Genomic DNA, 19,883 nt, shown 5'->3' with positions numbered 1-19,883 from the left:
GTTGAGTCTCCTTTAAAAACGCACACATTGTACAATAGATTGTAACTGATCCAGAAGCTGAGAGTGGGAGAAACAAAGTTGTGCTGATGCTAGCAGTGCCTGTAGCTCTGTTCTAATGTGGTGGGTCATGCACTATAGGCATTTGATATTGCAATGGGTGACCAGATGCTAATGTTAACTTTGATTGTAGCTCAGTGCAACACAGTGAGTTCTCTGCCTTTTCTTTTCCTCCCCCTTCTTCCCCATCATTCACAGCTCTGTGAGACCAACACAGTGACTTATTGCTATTTATTGTGGTGTCTTTCTCCAAACCATGGAGAGCTGCTCATGGTCACAAGTGGGCAAAGTTTCCTCTCTCATCCCTGTTCCAGGGATGAAAATGGGCAACATTCAAAAGTCATCTGTCCTTGTTCTGCTTCATTATGCTTAGATGATTAATAGTTTTCTCCTTCAGTTGTTGAAAGAGGGAGTACAAGGGTGGTAAGACGCATGTTGAAAGCTGCTTCTGTCCAGTAAACTTTGTCAGGCAAGTCCAGGTGGCTCAGGTAAGAAGGCAAGCAACATGCTACAAGGAAGGAGGAAAAACTCCTGGAGGATAATCTAATTTGTGAGGAGGCAATAGGTGATTCCCTTTTGACCACAAATGGCAGACCATTTAATAACACGGCAATTTTTCGGAATTTTTTTTGAAATATTATTTCTACTAAGTATTATGTAAGTAATTATTCCACAATAATTATACATTACACATAAATAACAAATGAAGACAAAAATATTAATTACATCTAATGACAATAAATCATGATCAAAACAATATTAACTTGCTTTTAGTTAGCTAATTCAGATATTTATCTGTCGGTCAACTTATTCCCAGAATGTAGTGGGATTGAAAAGTTCAATCTTTCTTAGACTTCATTATTCCAGTATTGAGGGGGGAGGGAACCTTCAATCTTTCAATAAATCACTTTGCTGCCTTCCTCCTCTGTTACCTTTGTGAGTTAAATTGAATAAGCCATGCCCATACCCTCAAGTTAATTTTTTTTTCATTTATGACTAATAGCCAATTTTGTTGCTGTTAATAAATGTGTAATCTTCAGACTATACAAATCCTAGTAAGATAACCAATCCGTTCATTGACTAACTGCCGCCTATGTGGGTTTTTTTTTTAATATAAAAAAAATCAGCTATGATAGAGATTCAATAATTTATTATTTTGGGGTATAACTGAAAGAGTTGAGAAATCCATTGGTGTTACCCTACAATACTCATTTCGTGTTTGAGCATAAGTTTGAGTGCCAGCTACTGCTCAAATACAGTTTATATAAAACTGTTCGCAATATGTATACATGGAGTGGGCTCTAGTATCTGGATTTTTTTTTATTAAATCATCTTTCCATGTTTGTTATCTTGAGAGTTACCAGCATGCTATAAATTTAACTTAAAGTTTAAGTTATTGGAGATCAGAATTTCAGAACTTGTACACCCTCTTTGTGAGCTGTATTTTACTATTGATTTAGTAATTATATGCTTAACTTCCTAGCCACTGAAGTATGGAAATGCCTTGCCTCCCTACTTGTGTCTTTATTGGTCTCTCAAGATATTCGTAAAAATAATCTCCTAAATCTTGTAGAGTGGTGTTGGGAAGAAGGTTGATTGCAAGGATTTCTGATTCCCAGTTGTTTAACCATACTAACAACAAAATGACACTCTCTTGATCTAGATTATGCAGCTGAAATGATAACCTGGAGTGGGCTTTTTATATTGAATGACTTTATACACTTCATTTCATTCTGGTACTCAAAAAGAAAGAAAAAACACACACATTTCTGGCCTCATAATTTTTTAATTCTATGTTTCTGCCTTTGGCACCTGGCTCTGGTTAGTAGATCTTGGGGTTCTGGTAAAGAACCAAGTAATCTCACAAGTCTGAAGCCTGTCCACCTTTACTGCAGATCATGCTGAGCCAAGCCTAGGTTTTATCCAGCTTTCATGCATATGCCAGATTTTAAATAAGTTACCAACAACGGGAATTTGCTTGGGTAACATCCAGATACATTTTACTTCAGAGCAAAAATATCTACTCTAAGCATGTTGTGAAATCCACCTGCTTTATCTTTGTGGCCTTATCAATTATAAACTGTGCTTTAAAAAGCCATTGATCCTACCTTTGTTTTTAATCGCATAAATTTCCATATTACCAATTGGGCGTATGTTTTGGTGGTGGGGATTTTGGCAGAAAGACACTGTGCCTCTTCAATATGAGACAGCAAATAACAGATAAAACCTATCACTCATTTCTAAAGTGAGGAAAAATATCTTTATTTGTATCATTTTGAGAGTTGGGATTACAGGATATTATGGGCAATCACACCAGAATAAAAATGGCTTCAAGATTTGAACAATTTCAGACCCCACCTGCATTTAAGATGATACAGAATTAAAAGACTTACTGGCATTGAATCCAACCGTAAGTTTCAGTTTCCTGTGGTTCTTAATGCTAGAAGGAAATCTGTGGTGTAAGACAAAAAAATACCTGCTAACTTTGTATATGAAGTGGGAGAAAATGTACCTTTTTTCATCAAGCTTGGCACGGAGAAGAGGAAGCACGCAAATCTGGGTGGCCTGTATAACTATTACTGATAAAATTATCTTCTACAAAACACCATGACTACAACTTTAATTTCTGATTAATCATATATTAAATTGATAGATTGAAGTCCACTTCCCTATAAAGCATGTTTTTTTTCCATCTGTTTTTATAGCAAGGGTAATTTCTTGTTCAAGTCACTGTTCTAGAATTCTACTTCAAGTGTTTTGGAAACTCCAGATCAGGACAACTTTGTGTTTAGCAGTTGAATTCCAGTCCGTGTTGTTTAAGTAATTCTTCCACACTTCTTTTCTATCCCTCTTGTATTTTTAGGCAACAGTGGTGGATTTTCTCATCTTATACTACATAGGTCCACCTGTGTCAGCAGCGTCCCATGCCAGGGTTCTTCATGTCTCAGAATTATCTTAGGAGTTGTTAACCACGGTTCCACTCTAAAAGCATCCTGTTTGTTCATATGAGGCTTCTTTAGTTTCTTGTATAGTAAATGTATCATCTGTGGTGGTGAAAGCAACTTGGTTAAAAGTGTGCATTCTTGCAGTTTTCTGCCAGCGGTGGGGGTGGCAATTCTGAGTTGTGTGCCTTTCAGATGGAATTGACCATGTTCACGTTCCCCGTTAGTTGCAAATGATGTTGGTTTGGAAAATAATGCCCAAAGCAAGAGGCTCGAACTGGTCATTGTAACCCTCAAGTTATTACAGCCCTTGAAAAATCACATGGGTCCCCAGAGCGTGGTGTCGATTCCTGGTGGCGATTATTGGACTGCCTTGATGTTTTGAATGTCTTGAGTTTATCTGTTGTTGCAGGAGAGGGTGGGTGTTGGGAACATGTGTGTTGTGTGTTTCCAAGAGTGAAGAAGTTGGCCACATCACATGCATTGTGTTGTAAGGAGAGGGCTTGATTGAGGTCCCGGTACTCTCTATTGATTTGCTGTGTTCTTTGTGCTCCAGGTGCTGCTGCTTCTATAAGAGGAAAAGGAAGAAGTCTTCCCAACGCCAGAAATGACAGGCGTCTCCTTGAGGTCTTTGGGGGACTTTGTTTACCTGCTGTTCCTGCCACGTCTTATTGAATGGGGCTTCTCTTGGGGAGAGGACAAGAAACAAGGGACATATTAAACCAAAAAGAGAGGAAGGGGGAAAAATTCCAAAATAAACATTCAGGTGGATTCCCTAAATGGTCTCGCTTGCTCACTCCACGCTTGAAGCTCCTTTTGGAATCAGGATTGCATCCTTTCCAGCACTCTTTGCCTTTGTTGGAAGGTTGGCTGGCTACCTTCCTGTCTGTACAGCAGTTCAGCAAAGAGGGCGTTCCTGGTGGATGTGCTTTTGTTCCTGCTCCCTTTCTCTTTTGTTCTCGACATGCGCCCCCCCCCCACACCAACAGAAGGGGGCTTTATGTACTGCGGGGTCAAGATGGAGGTGAAGAGAGGATGCTCTCAAGAGGACCCAGCTCCTCTTGCTGTGAACGGCTTAGTTTTGACTGCACTGGCAGCTTAGACCTGATCCTTCTTAATCGCACTCCAACGAATTCCATGATAGTAAGCCAATGGCGAGAGAACTGCAATCTACATTTCCAGTTGCCTTGATTTACTGGTTTCTGTGGCATCTCCCTTCTCAGAATGGTTACAGAGAAGTGTCAGTTGTTCTAAAGGAACTTAAGTTGTTGCACTTTTAATTATTTTTAGCATTATGTATGCGTATGCTGTACGTGCGTGTTTTTCCCCCCCTTGTGGGTGTGAATGATGCCAGCACACATGTTCAGCTTGTATTTGAGTGCAAAGCCTCCCTTTGACTTAGTCTGTCCACCACATTTGGAATCTCCTGGGACTATTCAGGGGTTTTCATACCCCACTGTTGGTTGTGCACTGAAGCTTACTTGAATTTTCAGCTGCCCTTTCCAGCTGTCAGTGAACACCCCTCTTGTGGTTTTTCTCCATGGTGCCTGACATAACCTGCTTGGAATTGGAAGTCTTTCTGCTGGCAGGAAGGAGAAAAGTCAGCTGGGCTGAATTCTGGGCAGGTCACAGAAATGCAAATGCAGACTACTGTAACCGAAAGTGGAAAGGATGAGGCAGTTTGGCCATTTAAAGGGAGCAAAGCTATTTCATCAGTGAGAGGACACTGCCACTGCCTTAGATGACATATTTTATCAGGCCTTTTAGAGGTTCAAGGCCATCTATACAGACTAGAATAGCATGTGGCTTCCAGCAGAGCAGCCTGTGCATTACCTATGATTCTTTCTGTTATGCAGTTAGGGCTCCTTATTAACATGCCCCAGGCAATTGGATAACTTTGTTTTATTCTGACTTTCCAAATGGGATTGACCACTCTGCATTCAGTGTGCTCCAAGGCAGAGATTGTGAACTCCTGCAGATCTTATGTGGATATGGCTTGAGACAAATAATTGGAAATTTGAGGGAGTTGGCCCCAGGGGCCAGGACATACCACGTGCCCTCTGCCTACTGCCTTGAAGTGAACTGAAAGTGTTTCCTTTTCAAAAATTTGATACCTGGAATCTTGTGACTCATCTTCCCTAATAAGTGGCACCACAATGCTGTAGTTCAGTCAGTAATCCTTGGGGAGGGAGTTCCCTCATGACCATAAGCCTCTTGTTGGGAAAAACTGTGGGAGCTCCTTGCCTACGGACAGAAGAAACCTGTTCAGGGAGGAAAAGCAACTCTCTCTGCAGTAACTCCTTTGGTTCCTCTCAATTTCTTGAGTATTCTTCTTAATCTAAAAGCTTCATTTTTAGCTTTGCTTGGCTGAGCTTTGGACTGCCTTCCTCTCCCAGGTTCCCCCTACCACTACTTCAAGCCTTGAGCCAAAAGGTAGACTTGTTTTTTGCTCATGAACTGTCTATCCTAGAAAGTTGTGCATCCATTTTCTGAGTGTGGCCAGTTGCCTTTTTCTTGCATTTAAATGCAGGTAAGAGGAATGAACTCTTCACCATCAGTCATTGACTAGAAGGATTTGGGTTTTCTTAGAAGACTTTTTAAACTTCTCAGCTCGTTATTCCTGACTACTAACACTCTCTTTAAATGTTTCTAAGGCCACCTGCTAAAATGAGCCTTGTTTCCCACTCTTGGCATGGGAAATATCAAATATGAGATTTAAGATTTCATGAAAACTTGACCTTTGTGCTCCCAGCTGCACCACATGCATCTGTCCTTTTGCAGTCTAGTTCTCTTCCACTGAGGAGCATCTTATATTTTGCAAATGGAGGAAGCTACATGATAAACAGTTTTCCCCCAAATTGTTTTTCTTTAGAAGTCTTCATTATTTTTAATGTCCAATGGTTGAAATCCATCTTGCTTTTGCTTCTCTGCTCCATTGCTCAGGAGATCTAGCTTCCTCCTGAATGAAAATATTTGTGTGCATATAGGGAACATGTGCTCTTGAAGCAGGTTAATATCCAAACTCGATTTTGCATTCTAGTCAAATACTGAAGCTCTTCAGAAACCAAACTGTAAGAAATGTCTCATAGTAGGGATACTTGAGTAAAAGTCTGGATTTAGTGGAGTCAGAATAAGGAACAAGAGAAACTAACTTGGACTGGATTACTTGTAGGACCCTCTTCTACGGCAAGTGAACATTTCAGTTGTTAAGCATCTGTATGGGAGAATGTATGCAAAGTGCTGGCCCATTTAATCAAAACAGTCTCCCAGTTCCCCAGTGCTTCCATACAGTGTCTTCATATCGGAGCTGCTTCTGCAGCCTCCCATTTCCAATGAAGCAACATGGAGCCAGAGCCGTCTTCAAGTATTCTTCTCCATTTCTGAAATGTGCTAATTCTTTCCAGAGAACAGCGAGTGGTAAAAATGACTTTCTCCCCCTTCATTCTTAACTATTCAATCTTAGCTACTTTGAAGAGAATACTATGATCATTAATAATACTACAGCTAATTACTACAGCGTTCTCTCCAAGCTTCCAGTTCTAAATCAGCGCCATCCTTTGCAAAACAAAGCTGATGGCATTGTCTTTGATTATTTTGAAACAAACGGTCAGAAGCTAGTGAATAGGAATGAGTAAGATTATATAGGTCTCCCTTCCCTCTCATCACTGGATGTGTGTCTTAAAGGCCAAATCTGTTTAATTGTGAGGGTTGCCTTGCTTCAGGAGCTGACTAGCTGGCCTCTAATGTTCTCTGGGTCTTAGAGAATAACATGTCAGCACATATTCTTAAAAGAAGACAAGGGTAGTTCTTCCAAGTGCTCGTTCAAAATCTACCTTCAGTTTTGTCGCTTGGAAAGGCAGGTGTCTGTAAAATGGACTAGTAATCCTTTGTAGACCCCTCCACCCTCTTGGATTTTAAATAGTCATGATCATGACTTTGCTACCAAACAGTTGCCTTTCTTTTTAGGGTGGAAGAAATTAAAATAGCTAATCTGCATTAGTCTCTATAAAAGCAGCTTTCTTGTGATGTAATGAGTATATCACTCTGGAAATTGCCAGTGGCAGAATTAGAAAATTCTTTTCCTTGGGGCTGGTTTGAATTTCTTTCTCCCTTTCAATTTTAAGCCTTAATCTTATATTTTAAAACACACGCCATGAACTTATCTTCAAAAACTATTGCTTCCTGGGGTGCTTGTTCTTCAAAACGACCTGCCCAGTGCCCCTGTAGTCCAAAACAGGCATGCATGACTTAAATCTTTCCACATCCGTGGTTTATGATGACTTGCAGGATGTATATTGCTCCTTGACGAATGGAACTTGTAAGCTCTCCCAAGAGCTTTTATGAGCGATGCTTTGTGGAAGGTAAACTGCCATGGTGAGCATTTCTTTGTATGTAGTCTGAAGATGGTGTTGTATTGCTGGGTGTGAACTGCCAAATATGCACCTCCCTATAAATACAAAGCCATAAGCCCCATTTTCTCAAAATGCTAAAGATGGGGGAAGAGGGAAAATACGCTTTCTGCATTGCTTATCAGGCCTTAAAGGAAGTACCCATTGTTTGGCTTGGAAGGCTAGCTTTTCCCATTGGTTTTGAGCCTCACTGATTGAGCTTCCTTTTCTTTTTTGCAGGTCTTGATGTTGGCATGATGTGTAGCAGTTAAAGGGCCTAAGAATGCCAGGCTACTTTGCTTGCCTTGGCAGTTCTCAGTGCCGTGTTTGTATTATGCATATCCCAGTAAGTGACTGGAAGGGAACTGATTTCTGAAGCCTCCCTTAATAGTTTTACTGCAGGCCCTCTCGATGTTGTTGGACTACAACTCCCATAATCCCTAATCATTGACCATGCTGGCGGGGACCAACGGAAGCTGGAATCCAACAACATCTGGAGGGCCACAGGCTTCCTATCTGTGCTGTAGATGAACCACTATAGGAATTACTCTCTGCTGTGTGAATGTCTGGAAGGGGTGCAGATCTTTACTTCAGTATTTGTTATGCAGCAGGCCTTGGGTCTGAGGATGAGCAGCAGCTTAGTCTGCATGCTTTATTACCAAACTTCTTAATTGCGAGGAAACCTCAGTCTTTGACCAGGATGCCCTTGCCTCAGTTTAGTGATATAGTAGGAACCTGCACTTCAGCACCTCATGGGGATCTCGTTCTGGAGTTGTTGCCGCAGAATACTGCTCCTATGGAGGGTGTGGTTTCTGAGAGGGACTGGGACACTCTTACATTGAGCACCTGCTTCCAGTGCCTGCTCTGAGTTCAGTACCCCCCCCCCCCAAAATGACAGGTGCATGCCAATCAAATACAGGCAGGAAAATGGCTTTAAATAGCCTTTCTCATCCTCTTAAGACTGTCTCAGGAAAATGATCACTTTTTCTAAGAAATGCTTTTCCAAACTGCATAACTGCTGCATAACTGTATAGGCTACCTTGTGGAACTTGGGAACAGGTTAATCTTCTCCCGTTAGAAAAGCAACTTGGTAGTGATAAGTCTGTCTTTGCAATTACCAAGCAGAGAAGAGAATTATCATTTGGGGGCCAGTGGACCATACCAAATATTGTATCTTCCCCAAACAGGGAAACCACAGTTAAGTGGCTTGTTCCCATTGGAAATTTTGTGATGTATAATTTATTAAGTCTGTTTCTTTAATGTAGGCCTTTTGTGCTTTTAAAAATGGGATGATTGGGATAATGAGTGCAACTCTTGTTACTGTAAAGAAAAATCAGCTGTGAAAAATCTTTTTTAAAGTATTGTGTGCACATGTCTGATTCTTGTTGAAATGCCTTTTGATTTTTAATCTTTTTATTTTAAATGTGTAATGCAATGTTTTATTCATATAATCCTGGCACTGCTCTTGGAACTTGGCAGTGAACATGAAGCGTAGTATTTTTTAACATGAATGTCAATTTCAAATGCATTTGAAACGGTTCAGGATAAGGGCTCACAAACACGATGTGCAGGAGGCTCCTCTGGCGCTAGTTGGATTTCACTTTGCCAGGAATTGGGTCCTGCTACTGATCTTTTCTGATGTGCCTGTTTTTAATGGGACATTGCAAGAAATGTTGTGTACCTTAAATACCCCCTTCCCCCTATTTGCACCCTTTTAATGTAAAATAAAACATCAAATTTGCTCTGTTCACATCTGTATAGTCCGTTTTATTTTCTCTCGAGTGCCATGTCCCATCACACTTAGCATCTTGAAAACAAAGAGGTTGCTACTCCTGTGATAAGACTGGAGGTATTTGCAATGTAGATTATATTTGTAAAAGAAACATAAACACAGCTTGCATGTGCTTTAGTGCTTCCATGGTCTCGCCAACAAAGGAAGCATTCATGTTCAATTCTGTCACCTTGGTTTTGAATTGAGACCATGCACTGTGTTAGTTTACTAACGCCAGGATGTTTGTCATCCCACAGTTTGGTCAAACTCATGTTGGTTAGCACACTACACAATGCTATTTTAGAGAACACTTTGAAGGAAGTGGCTGTAGCTTCGTGGAAGAGCTGTGGATCAATCCTGAGGATTAATCCTGTCTGAAACCCTGGAGAGCTTCTGTCAGTCAGGTAACGCTGAGCTAGATAAATCATTGGTCTGGCTCAGTATATACAAGGCAGCTTCCTATATTCTCAATATGTTTTTAAAAATGCACATTCACATGTAAAAAAAATGTGTTTTTTTATAAAAAAAACAATTTGCAGATTCATGCAGAAATGGTCTGGAACAGTCTTATGACTGAATGTGTGCAAAAGCAATACTAGAAAAATACACTGATCCATTCATCATTGCTGCTAGTCAAAATTTAGTCATGTTTACAAAAAGGTCATTCCATAACTCACTCAAAATGTCAACTTTCTGTGTTATAAACATGATTCCGGTACAGTACTTGGGGCTGACGAAAGGTGTAGCTCAAAACAGCTTAAGCGCACTAGGTTTTTTAAAAAACAGTTTTCATTTCGGATTTTTTGTGTTATGAAACAGATAAACAGGCGAAAGGTACATCTATCACCTCCACTTTCTATTCATAGTCTTTCACAGTTCGTTTACATTTAGCGAGAGACACTTTTGTCATAGACACCTTGTTGTTGGGGGGGGGGAGAGATGGGGGACATGGTTCCTTCGTTCTGTTGCCTAGTGTTAGTGAGTAAGAGTTTGTGTCAGGATCACATGGGCATTTATTTATTTTTGTTGCTAAATTAAGGATGACTGGCGTACCCTCTCAAGTCTGAACCTGTTCCAAGTCCTGAAGGATAGCAATGGCAGTGCATGTAACGCAGCCTAGCAGATTTTATTAGGACAAAACGGGTGGCGCTGTGGGTTAAACCACAGAGCCTAGAGCTTGCCGATCAGCAGGTCGGTGGTTCGAATCCTCGCAACGGGGTGAGCTCCCGTTGCTCGGTCCCACCTCCTGCCAACCTAGCAGTTCGAAAGCAAGTCCAACTGCAAGTAGATAAATAGGTACCGCTACAGCGGGAAGGTAAACTGTGTTTCCATGTGCTGCTCTGGTTTGCCAGAAGCGGCTTTGTCATGCCGGGCACATGACCTGGAAGCTGTACACCGGCTCCCTCGGCCAATAAAGTGAGATGAGCGCCACAACCCCAGAGTCGGTCACGACTGGACCTAATGGTCAGTGGTCCCTTTACCTTTAACATTTTATAAGCTGGATCTTTGAGATGTTTTGCTTTGCTTTTTAATACCTACCTTTGCTTTCTCCATGTGCAAAGTGTCTTAAGCCAAGTAAGTCATAAACCCTTACCTAGTTTGCATCTAATAGCCACTTGCTTCTCCGTTTGCACCAAATTGAGCAATAAATTTTGTGTGTGTGTGTGTAGCAGTACGCCACACTAAGCAGCAGGTAAGTGTGTGCAAGATTGCAGCATAATAGGGCCAGATCCCTAGAAATCTGGCTATGGAGGGAGTTATACACGTCTGATCCTTTAACACACAACCATTTTTCCAAAGGACTACAAACAGAACATCCTCCATCCTATCCGGATAGTTGCACTGCCCCCTACAGGCGAAGGGCGGCATCTTCAGCGAAGAGCACGACACCGGCCGCGCACTGCTCGCTGGGTAACGTAGTCTCCGCCGAAGGCGCCGCCCCGCGCGTCCTTCCTCTCCTTTGTCTGCCACTTGGCCCAATCGGCGCGCCGCTGCCGCCGCCGCCTCTCGTGCCCGCTTCCCATTGGCCGAGCTCGCCGCCCAATACGAGGCTGGAAACGTGGCATTCCTTTGTCGCAGGAGCCGCCGACGGCCCCCCCCCCGGGGTGGGGGTGGGGAACGGCCTCCCTCCCCCTCTCCTGAGATGGAACCGGCCAATCCCTCTCGCCGAGGTCTCCGCTCCGCCCGGCTCGGGGCTGTACCATTGCACACGGGGGAGAGGGGGGCGGGAGGGGAAAACGAGAGCGAGAGAGAGGGGAAGGGGGCGGATGCTGGCTGCGCGGCGGGCACTGTGGCCGGGTTGGCGCTGCTGGGGCTGCGAGCGTAGGAAGATGAAGCTGCTGGCGGCCGCGGCCCTGCTGGGCCTGGGCGGCTCTCTGCTGCTGCTGCTCTTCCCGGCTGCTCACGCGGAGGAGCGCAAGAAGGGGCCCAAGGTCACGGCCAAGGTGAGAGGGGGCGGACAAGCGGGGGAGGGGTTTTTTTTGCAGCCCCCCTCCCCCATTGCACTTCTCTGCAGGCTGGGCGTCCCCCCTGTTGCGCTTGCAACCCCTCTACTCTGCAGCAGCAGAAACCCCTCCAGCCCGATTCTGTGCAGTAATAATTATTATTATTTATATGATTTATCTTAACATGATTGCTTAAAAAGTCTAAAAGGCGATTTATGGCCACTGCACGCAAGCAGCGGGGAGGTGATTTTTCTTCTCTTAGCAAACCGTTCAGAGCTGAACCCCTTCCCCTGCAGCTTGCCCTGCGTGTGCGCCTTGAAAGACTCTATGGCGAAGGCTTCAGTGGGCCACAGTCTTGTTTTATATCGGGATGTGGTGTGCAAGGAGGGGTGAAAGGAAGCAATGGGAGGCTTAGGCACCGGGTGGGGTCTTAGCTGGCCAGGCGGGCGCTTAAAGTCATGCGCGATGGAGAGACCCTTCCGAGGATGCACCGCTTCATTTCATTTTGCTTTTAATTTGTATGCCGCCTTTCTATGTTGCTATAAGCAAGGCGATTTGCAGCAAAAAAAAAAAAGCACCAAGGAACGTGCACCTTATAATGATCAGATCCAGTTCAAAAATTCATAATAAAACGTAACTTTAAAATGGAACCACATATCAAGTAAATCTATTAGAATAGTACACAATAAAATTAACTCTCAAAACATCAGCAAATTAAAATTAATCAGAAATTTGCTCCTAACATGCTTGATTCCAAGCACGGTGGTTATCTCTTGGAGGCCCCAGTGGGGCGGCCGGGTCTTGTCTCACACTGCAGAAATATCTTGCGGTTCCTTTAAAGGCCAACAGGTTTAACATAGGCTGTGCTTTTGTTGCATCTGAAAGTACAATTGAGTGTAATAGAACTTTCTGGTATGTGTGCTTAGACTTGGGTATTAGGAGACTTGACTTTAGGGGGCCCCAAAGTGATAAAGTATTCATAGGCACAGGGCTGGGGAAGGAGAGAGATTTAGGGAGAGTCAGAAATTAGGGGCTTCCCCTGGTAAATTAGGACAGTTGTCATGCATATTGAAAAGAGATGTCTTCAGAAAGGGTTAGGCTTTGTGACTTAAGCCTTGGCCAGGATAAGAGATCCCTCATTCTACAAAGCAGCCTTGTGCTGAGTCAGACCTTTGCTTTCTTTCTATCCCTGTATCATTTTATCGAACAAGTTCCAAAAGTAGCAGAGAGTCTTGCGGCAACTTTAGAGACTACAGTATCACGCATTCTTACCCACAAGGAATCTGACGGTGCCACTGAACGCTTTGTTGTTTGAGTTTCGTGGCTTAAAAAATTGTCCTGGCTGTCTTTCAGCGCAAAAGCCCCCTCCCAAGACAGCTTGGAATATTACAGAGACCAAAAGATACTTCATAAAATGAAAGAAAAATGGCGGGCCGGCCGAAAACTAAAATAAAAACCTTACAAAGCAATGTGTGATCTGAAGCAAAGGCCAATGAGAGCAGATGGGCAGTGTTAGGAACTGAGATATGAAAACTAGGAGCTAAATGACACCTTAAACCAAGGTTATAGGCACAACAACAGAATGTCTAGGCGCACTTTTTTATAACAAGAATACAAAACTGAAAATGAATGAACTGCAGCTAAAATATTAACAGGTACATTCATTTTTCACATGGTCTAGCCCTCCCCCTGCCCACCCCCCTAATATTCTTAAGAGGGTCTCTTCTTCAGTCTTCAGAGAGTAGCCGGAAGTGGGGAGGCAGAAAAAGGTCCTCCTTTCCTTCCACACTGCAGTTTTAATCTGCGTCCAGAGCTCAGAAGCTGCTTGCGCTAATGAAATTCCATGTTGCAAAATGTGCCTAGAACAATGAGAGTTTAGAACACTGCAGGTGGGTTTTGGGGTCTCTCCGGAATGGCTGTAGGGAGGGGGCTCAGTGAACCCCCATTGGCAATGCATTCCAGAGAGGTGGAGCCAGCGGGAATTTTTTGGCTCTGGACTTAATGGTCTATGATGTGCTCCAAAACAGTTAGTACTATTTTGCTTCCTTTAAAAGCCCTCCTGTGTTTGGGGTCCCTCCCTCCTTTGGCCGAACCCAAGGACTTGTCCTGACAGCACCACTAGCTGTTGCTGCTCGAGAGCCTTTCAGCTGGAGATGCCAGAGACTCAGCCTGGAACCGCAGACATACAAAGTATTCTCTGTCTGTGCATTCTGGCCCTTTCCCCTCCTCAAATTCCTGGGAAGGGAAGGGATCAAGGATGTTTCCTAATGCAGCTGGTAGCATCTCTCCTCTGTACCAGGGAGGAGATCCTTTTCAAGCTGCAGGTGTGATGAATTGAAATAATGACCTTCCCCTTTAAGATTCCCCTCCCTCTCTGGAATAGGGACTTATCTGGGAATTGAACCCACCACGTCCTCATGCAAAAAGTGAGAATCTCACTCCAGACGAGCAAACATGAACTTTCAGGCAGAGCCCACTTGTCATACTTCAAAAGCAGGGAGGAGGAAGTGTGTGCAGCCCGAAAACCTTTGGGGAACACACGCTGGTGTGGGTGGGGCAATAGATATGTCTCTCTACTTTGTACAGTGGGCTATACTTCAGCCACCTATAACCCAGAGGTTTCTAGTGCACACAAACCTTTCAGCTCAGCCAAGCACTAGGCATTGTCTGAAATGCATTGCAGCTGGGAGAAAGCATTTGGGGAGAGTTCAGAGCAGAGCTGGTGTTGGGTGCAGCCTGGGGGTGGAGGAATCAAATTGCAAGGTTGAGACCTTTGCTTATGCCTTGGGGAGAGAGAGGGGGGCTGCTGGTCAGAAAAGACAATACCTGTCTAGGTGGACAAATATTCTATTTATTTATTGAGTTTATGCCCCACCTTTTTCTCCCAAGGATGTGGTTCTCCTCCTCCTACTTGAATAGAGCATAACCTGAGAAGGATCCCAATAAAATTAGCAGTACGGTTCCATGGGTGGCTCCTTACTTACAAGCCTTGCTGCAGACAGCCTAACTCCCCGCAGGCATTGGACTCTTGGATATTGAGGCTGATGTCATGCTGGATGCAGAACAGGAAGGGGGCTCCACTCTGCAGCCGTTCCATGATGCAGCCTGTTTTGCTCACCAGGTGTATTTTGATCTGCGGATGGGGGATGAAGATGTGGGGCGAGTGGTCATCGGCCTTTTTGGAAAGACAGTTCCGAAGACGGTTGAGAATTTTGTCGCCTTGTCCACAGGAGAGGTGAGTTCGAATGCTGGGTCAGAGTCCTCAGTAGGGTCAGTCTGCTTACAAGGGCGTGGAAGTAAGGCTGGCATTTGGGGTGGCTGCAAGGACTGTGGGGCATGCACCCAGAGGCCCACACAACAGAAAGGGTCCCCAAACGCAAGAGGGCTGCCTTGCGCCATTTTGAATAAGTAAAAGAATAATATTGCTCATCTAAAGAGCCTTGGTGTGGAGAGAGGCCTGGAAAACTATTAAGGCCACAGTCTGGGAGCTACAGCCTTTTGGTTTTGCTGGCCCTTGGGAGAAGGAATCCTGACTGTGCATGTCTGAATTTGCCTCCGGTGTGCTCCATTCCCTGCTGCTGCTGGCCGAATTGCACAAATATTTGGAAACGTGGAGATCTGCTGGAGAGGGAATGTTCTTCTCTAAGCTAAGCACAGAGAAAAAGACGAGGTGCTGCCATGATTAAGCTTCTGCCCCCTCACTGCTGCTTTTAACTTTAAAAATATGACTGTCAAGTTTACTTATGTGAATTCCCATATGCTTCTGCACTGGGTCAGAGGTTGTGAATGCAGATGTTTCATTGTGCCGCTGGGCTTCCACTAGGGAAGGGTGGCACATTGGGGCAGTTGTGTGTCCGTCCCCCCCAATCTCTGGATGTACCATCACCCCAGATTCCCAGCTTTCATTTATATATTTTAAAAGTTCTCCAGCATTTGTTGTATAGGAACTGTTCTTATTTTCTTTCTGAGAAACTAGCCCGCTCCCCTCTTTTAGTGTTTTTTGTTCTGCTCCCGCCCAGGGGGGGAAACCGACCCTGCTGATCCCCATGATGGGGCCCTTTCAGTAGTTGGAACCACAAGGGATTGCTAGTGATTAGCAAGAGCTGAGCCCATTTAGAAGTTTATTGCTCAAGTAATGGGCTAACCTGCTGGCGACGGATCCCGTCTAACTAATGCTTAAAAGGTGTGACGTTTGCCCCTCTTACTCTATTATTAAAAGAGCACCTAGGGAACTCGTCTTCTCTCTCACTTACTAAAGGAACTCCTAGGGAATCCTGAGGCAAAATCCACCTCCCTATTTCCCTTCAGATCATTTATAAACCCCTCTTCAATCTTGGGTTTATTAGTAAGTGGAGTTTGCTTCCAACACACGTGGCCAGGTATCTTATGAAACTCAAGGCTGTTTGTGCGACTAACCCCTTTGTCCCCAGTGAGGAGATTCCCTCAGCTTGAAATCCCTCACTCTAAAAGCTTGCCTATCTGCTTAGGCAACTTAGTGACACATCGGGTGGTCCACCTTCAGCCTATCCCGTGTTACTCAAGGACACAAACTATCTACACCCTCTTGAGTTTTGTCCTTTCAAGAGCCTCCACCTCTACTGTTTTCGATACCGTGCTGGAAATAAGAAAGACGATTTCTCCTTGGCACGTAAACGATGAAAGTTTATTAACTTAAATTCATAATGGTTGCTTTAAAGATTCATGCGTGTACAAGCTTCGTTACTGTCATAAGTTATTGCTGTCAAACACGTCATATGGAACTTGCTTATTCCTCATCTAAACCCTACACTACCCTGACCCCACAACCACCCACGTTCCCACTCCCTCGCGCTCTCCAATGGACAAAACGGCTCCTCCCTCCTTTTAAGCTCCAAGCAGACCCGCCTCCATTAGAATGTCCAGTCAATCAGGCTGGATGTGGGTTTAACCCTTGCAAAGCCAGGCTGAATTTATTTTTATTTTTTTAAAAAACTACAGTAATACCTCGGGTTACGAACGCGATCCGTTCCGAATCGCAGTTCGTAACCCGAATAGTTCGTAAACCGAACGCGATGGGCGCCGCCATTTTGCGCATGCGCAAAGCGCGATTTTCGCACTTTGCGCAGATCGCGCGCGCGCCGCTTCTGCGCACGCGCGGCGAAAACACTTCCGGGTTTGCGCAGTTCGTAACCCGAACTGTTCGCAAACCGAGGTGGTCGTAACCCGAGGTACGACTGTATGTCAATTCGTTACAGGGGGTTGGTGATGGTGGAGGAGAAAATGCCGAGGCCTCACCTGCATTGCAGCAGCAAAGTATTCTGCTTTCCCCAGTATCTTGGTCCCTTCTCCACCAGTCATGACTCTCTTCCACCCACAGATGGGAGAGGTTATATCTGATGCTCTGAAACTCTCTGGCTCTGGATTGCCTTAAACCAAGCCTTGCACAGAGTGGTGCTGCAAACTCGCCTCACTCTTACCAAACTCCCTTCCTTTTCAGAAAGGGTTTGGCTACAAAGGCAGCAAGTTTCACCGTGTGATCAAGGACTTCATGATCCAGGGAGGAGACTTCACCCGGGGAGATGGAACAGGAGGTGAGGCACCAAATGGCAACTAGGGCCAAGTCATTCTGTCTCTTCTGGATGGGGTTGGACAAGGGTCCTCCTCTGGGCAGGACTAACCCTCAAAAAACAAAGCTGGATGCTGGAAGACGGTGTTATTCTCTCCCTTTCGCTTACTGCCAGGTAAAAGCATCTATGGGGATCGTTTCCCCGATGAGAACTTCAAGCTAAAGCACTACGGGCCTGGCTGGGTGAGCATGGCCAACGCCGGCAAGGACACCAATGGCTCTCAGTTCTTCATCACCACCGTCAAGACGTCATGGCTGGATGGCAAGCATGTTGTCTTCGGCAAAGTCCTGGAAGGGATGGTGAGCGGAATGTGTTTGTGTGTGTGTGTGTTTGTTGTGCATAGCAGCATCTGGGCCTTTACTGGATTTCTAATGCAGTTGTTGGTTCCAAATAATGGGAACTTGACTACGGACCAGGACCAGGCGAATGGAGCAACTTAAAATTTCTCTGCCTCCTAGCTTGTTGTCAGGGCAGTTCATAGTGTTGGTAAAAACCTTTTAAGCACCAAACAGCAGCTGCTTGCTCCCTCCATTAAGATGGCCCTAAGGAGGCTCTTTAGATCCCACTGCTGTTGGAAGCAAGGTGGGTGGGTAGGGCTAGAGACAGGGCCTTTTCCGGGGTGGTGCCCAATCTTTGGAGTCCCTCAACAATAGTTTTGCCTGGTGCTGAGTTCTTTGTCTCTTTTGACATCGATCACAAATCTGTTCAGCTTCCTGGGCTTTTTAGATCTCTGTGGTTTACTTGAATTTTTATCCAGTAATGCCAGTTCTGTCATTTGAACTGCAGAGGTGGAGAGCCTAGGGCCCTCCCTGTGAAGTGGGACAACAACTTCCATCACCCCTGACCAGTTGCTATGCTGGCTGGAGCTGATGGGAGTTGGGAATTTGACAAGGTGTTGCCTCCCTCTGTGTATGGGAAACAGCTCCGCTGTGTCAAACAATGGCATAACTAGTGTCTAAGAGTGAATATATAAAGAGCTTACTATAGGAACCCCATACAGTTGTCCCTTTGTTGTCGAACGCCCTGGAACTCAGACATTTTGGCTCCCGAACGATCGAAACCCAGAAGTGACTGTTTTCAAACATTCTTTTGGAAGCCGAATGTCTGGCGGGGGTTCCAATTGGCTGCAGGAGCTTCCTGCATCCATTCAGAAGCCGTGATTTGGAAGTCGAAAGAACTTCCGGAACGGATTCCGTTCGACTTCCAAGGTACGACTGTATTGCCATTCTCCAGGCTGCATTATAGGGGCAAAATGGGGCAGCTCGAAATGCCCATGCGATGGGCATTGCCAAGTGCCCTCCTTGGGTATAAAGTGTCATCAGTGTTAGGAACTCAGATATATAAGCAAATCACCAAATGACACCTTAAACCTAGCTTACAGTCACCATAACGGAATGTCTAGGCACCTTTTTAAAAAAACAACAATGAAAATTATGACTATTCATTTAATTTCTCTCCATATTTTAAAGAGAAAAAATCTCAAGGCAGTATGCAACACATTAAAATGGGAGGTTGTGTACTCTCCTTCCTTGGAGGTTTTTAACAGAGGTTGGATGGCCAACTGTCATGGATGCTTTAGCTGAGATTCCTGCATTGCAGGGGGTTGGACTAGATGACCCTCCAACTCTGTATGAACACACCAAATAAAATAAATTTAGGCTTGTGAGGAAAATATTTCAGAACCTTCTCTAAGTGATGTTTTGCTTTCCCCGTTTTTATTTACTTAATTTATGTAGCTGCCCCATAGCAGAAGAACTGTAGGAAGCCAGTGTGGTGTAGTGGCTAGAGTGTTGGACTAGGACATGGGAGATCAGGGTTCAAATCCCCACTGGGTCATGAAGCTCACTGGGGGACCTTGGGACAGTCACAACCCTCACAGGGTTGTTGTAGAGATTAACCAGGGGAGGGGTGAACTATGTACTTCTTGGAGGAAAAGGTGGGATATAATGCAATGAATAAGGTCTTATGCTTACCTGCTTAAGAAAGCTGGAGGGGCCAGCCAGGTGGAGATGTCAGTCGGCAACCTGGCGTCCAGAGATCTCCATGTGGCCGCGGTTGGACCCACACCAGAAGCAAAATGCCCCTGGCTAACTTCCAACACTGCTCACTTCTTATTCTTGCTTCCCATTCTTAGGATGTAGTGAGAAAAGTGGAGAACACAAAGACCGACAGTCGGGACAAACCTCTCAAAGACGTCATCATTGCCGACTGCAACGTCATCGAGGTGGAGAAGCCATTTGCCATTGCCAAAGAATAACTGGGTGGCCGCTGGAGGGTCAGACTCTGGCTTGCAAAGGGCTGCGAGGGGGCTACACACTCACGGAAGCCTCGCATCATCATTGTCCCACAGCAGGTGAACTGCCGCCACTGCTGCTCCCTTTCTGTCTGCCCTTCCCCCAGCTACGTGGGGTGGGGTGGGGTGGGGGGTGGGGAGTCTCCATTCTTGTAACAACTCATTCCATCAGCCACTGGTCATCCAAGTGGCTTTGAGGGGTGGGGGTGGGCAATGGGTGTCCCATTCAGTTTTTGTAAGAAAGCACATGGACCAATAAACGTGACCATTGTGTTTTTGTAGTACTGCCTGGTGGTGGTTTTTCTTAGCTGCAGCTAGGTCGTCCCACCCCAACCATGAACTTCCAGCGTTTTATTTAGAGGGGTGTTCTAGATAGCGAATG

General features: G+C 44.8%; 2 protein-coding genes across 7 annotated transcripts in view; both read left to right on the top strand.

Moving 5' to 3' along the window:
- The window catches only part of CSNK1G1 (casein kinase 1 gamma 1), a 53,611-nt gene extending 42,547 nt beyond the window's left edge, over positions 1–11,064 (top strand). For 4 of the 6 annotated variants that reach the window (XM_035132276.3, XM_035132274.3, XM_088656912.1 and 1 more), the window contains one exon: positions 3,556–9,137. In XM_035132276.3, coding sequence (XP_034988167.1) covers positions 3,556–3,610 — 55 coding nt within the window. In that variant the 3' untranslated portion in view covers positions 3,611–9,137. Of the gene's footprint in view, positions 1–3,555; positions 9,138–10,958 lie in introns of those variants that run through there. The other 2 variants (XM_088656913.1, XM_088656910.1) reach the window with 1 other exon arrangement.
- A 339-nt stretch (positions 11,065–11,403) lies between these two features.
- PPIB (peptidylprolyl isomerase B) lies at positions 11,404–19,782 on the top strand. Its single transcript, XM_035132277.3, has 5 exons — positions 11,404–11,602; positions 14,724–14,837; positions 17,079–17,172; positions 17,323–17,507; positions 19,343–19,782. The coding sequence occupies exons 1-5, from the start codon at positions 11,426–11,428 to the stop codon at positions 19,463–19,465; spliced, it is 693 nt and encodes a 230-aa protein (XP_034988168.1). The 5' UTR covers positions 11,404–11,425; the 3' UTR covers positions 19,466–19,782.
- Positions 19,783–19,883: the final 101 nt, after the last annotated feature.

Source organism: Zootoca vivipara, chromosome 13 (genome assembly GCF_965207765.1).
Source record: "Zootoca vivipara chromosome 13, rZooViv2.hap1.1, whole genome shotgun sequence".
In the NCBI taxonomy this organism is placed as follows: Eukaryota; Metazoa; Chordata; class Lepidosauria; order Squamata; family Lacertidae; genus Zootoca; species Zootoca vivipara.
Note: the sequence above shows the minus strand (reverse complement) of the source record. Positions and strands in the feature narration are given on the sequence as shown.

Excerpts from the sequence above, each read along its gene's own strand:
- PPIB (XM_035132277.3), top strand. The coding sequence starts at position 11,426 with ATGCTGGCTGCGCGGCGGGCACTGTGGCCGGGTTGGCGCTGCTGGGGC. Across the intron at positions 11,603-14,723 it reads GGCCCAAGGTCACGGCCAAG|GTGTATTTTGATCTGCGGAT; the intron begins GTGAGAGGGGGC and ends TTTGCTCACCAG. Across the intron at positions 17,173-17,322 it reads CCGGGGAGATGGAACAGGAG|GTAAAAGCATCTATGGGGAT; the intron begins GTGAGGCACCAA and ends GCTTACTGCCAG.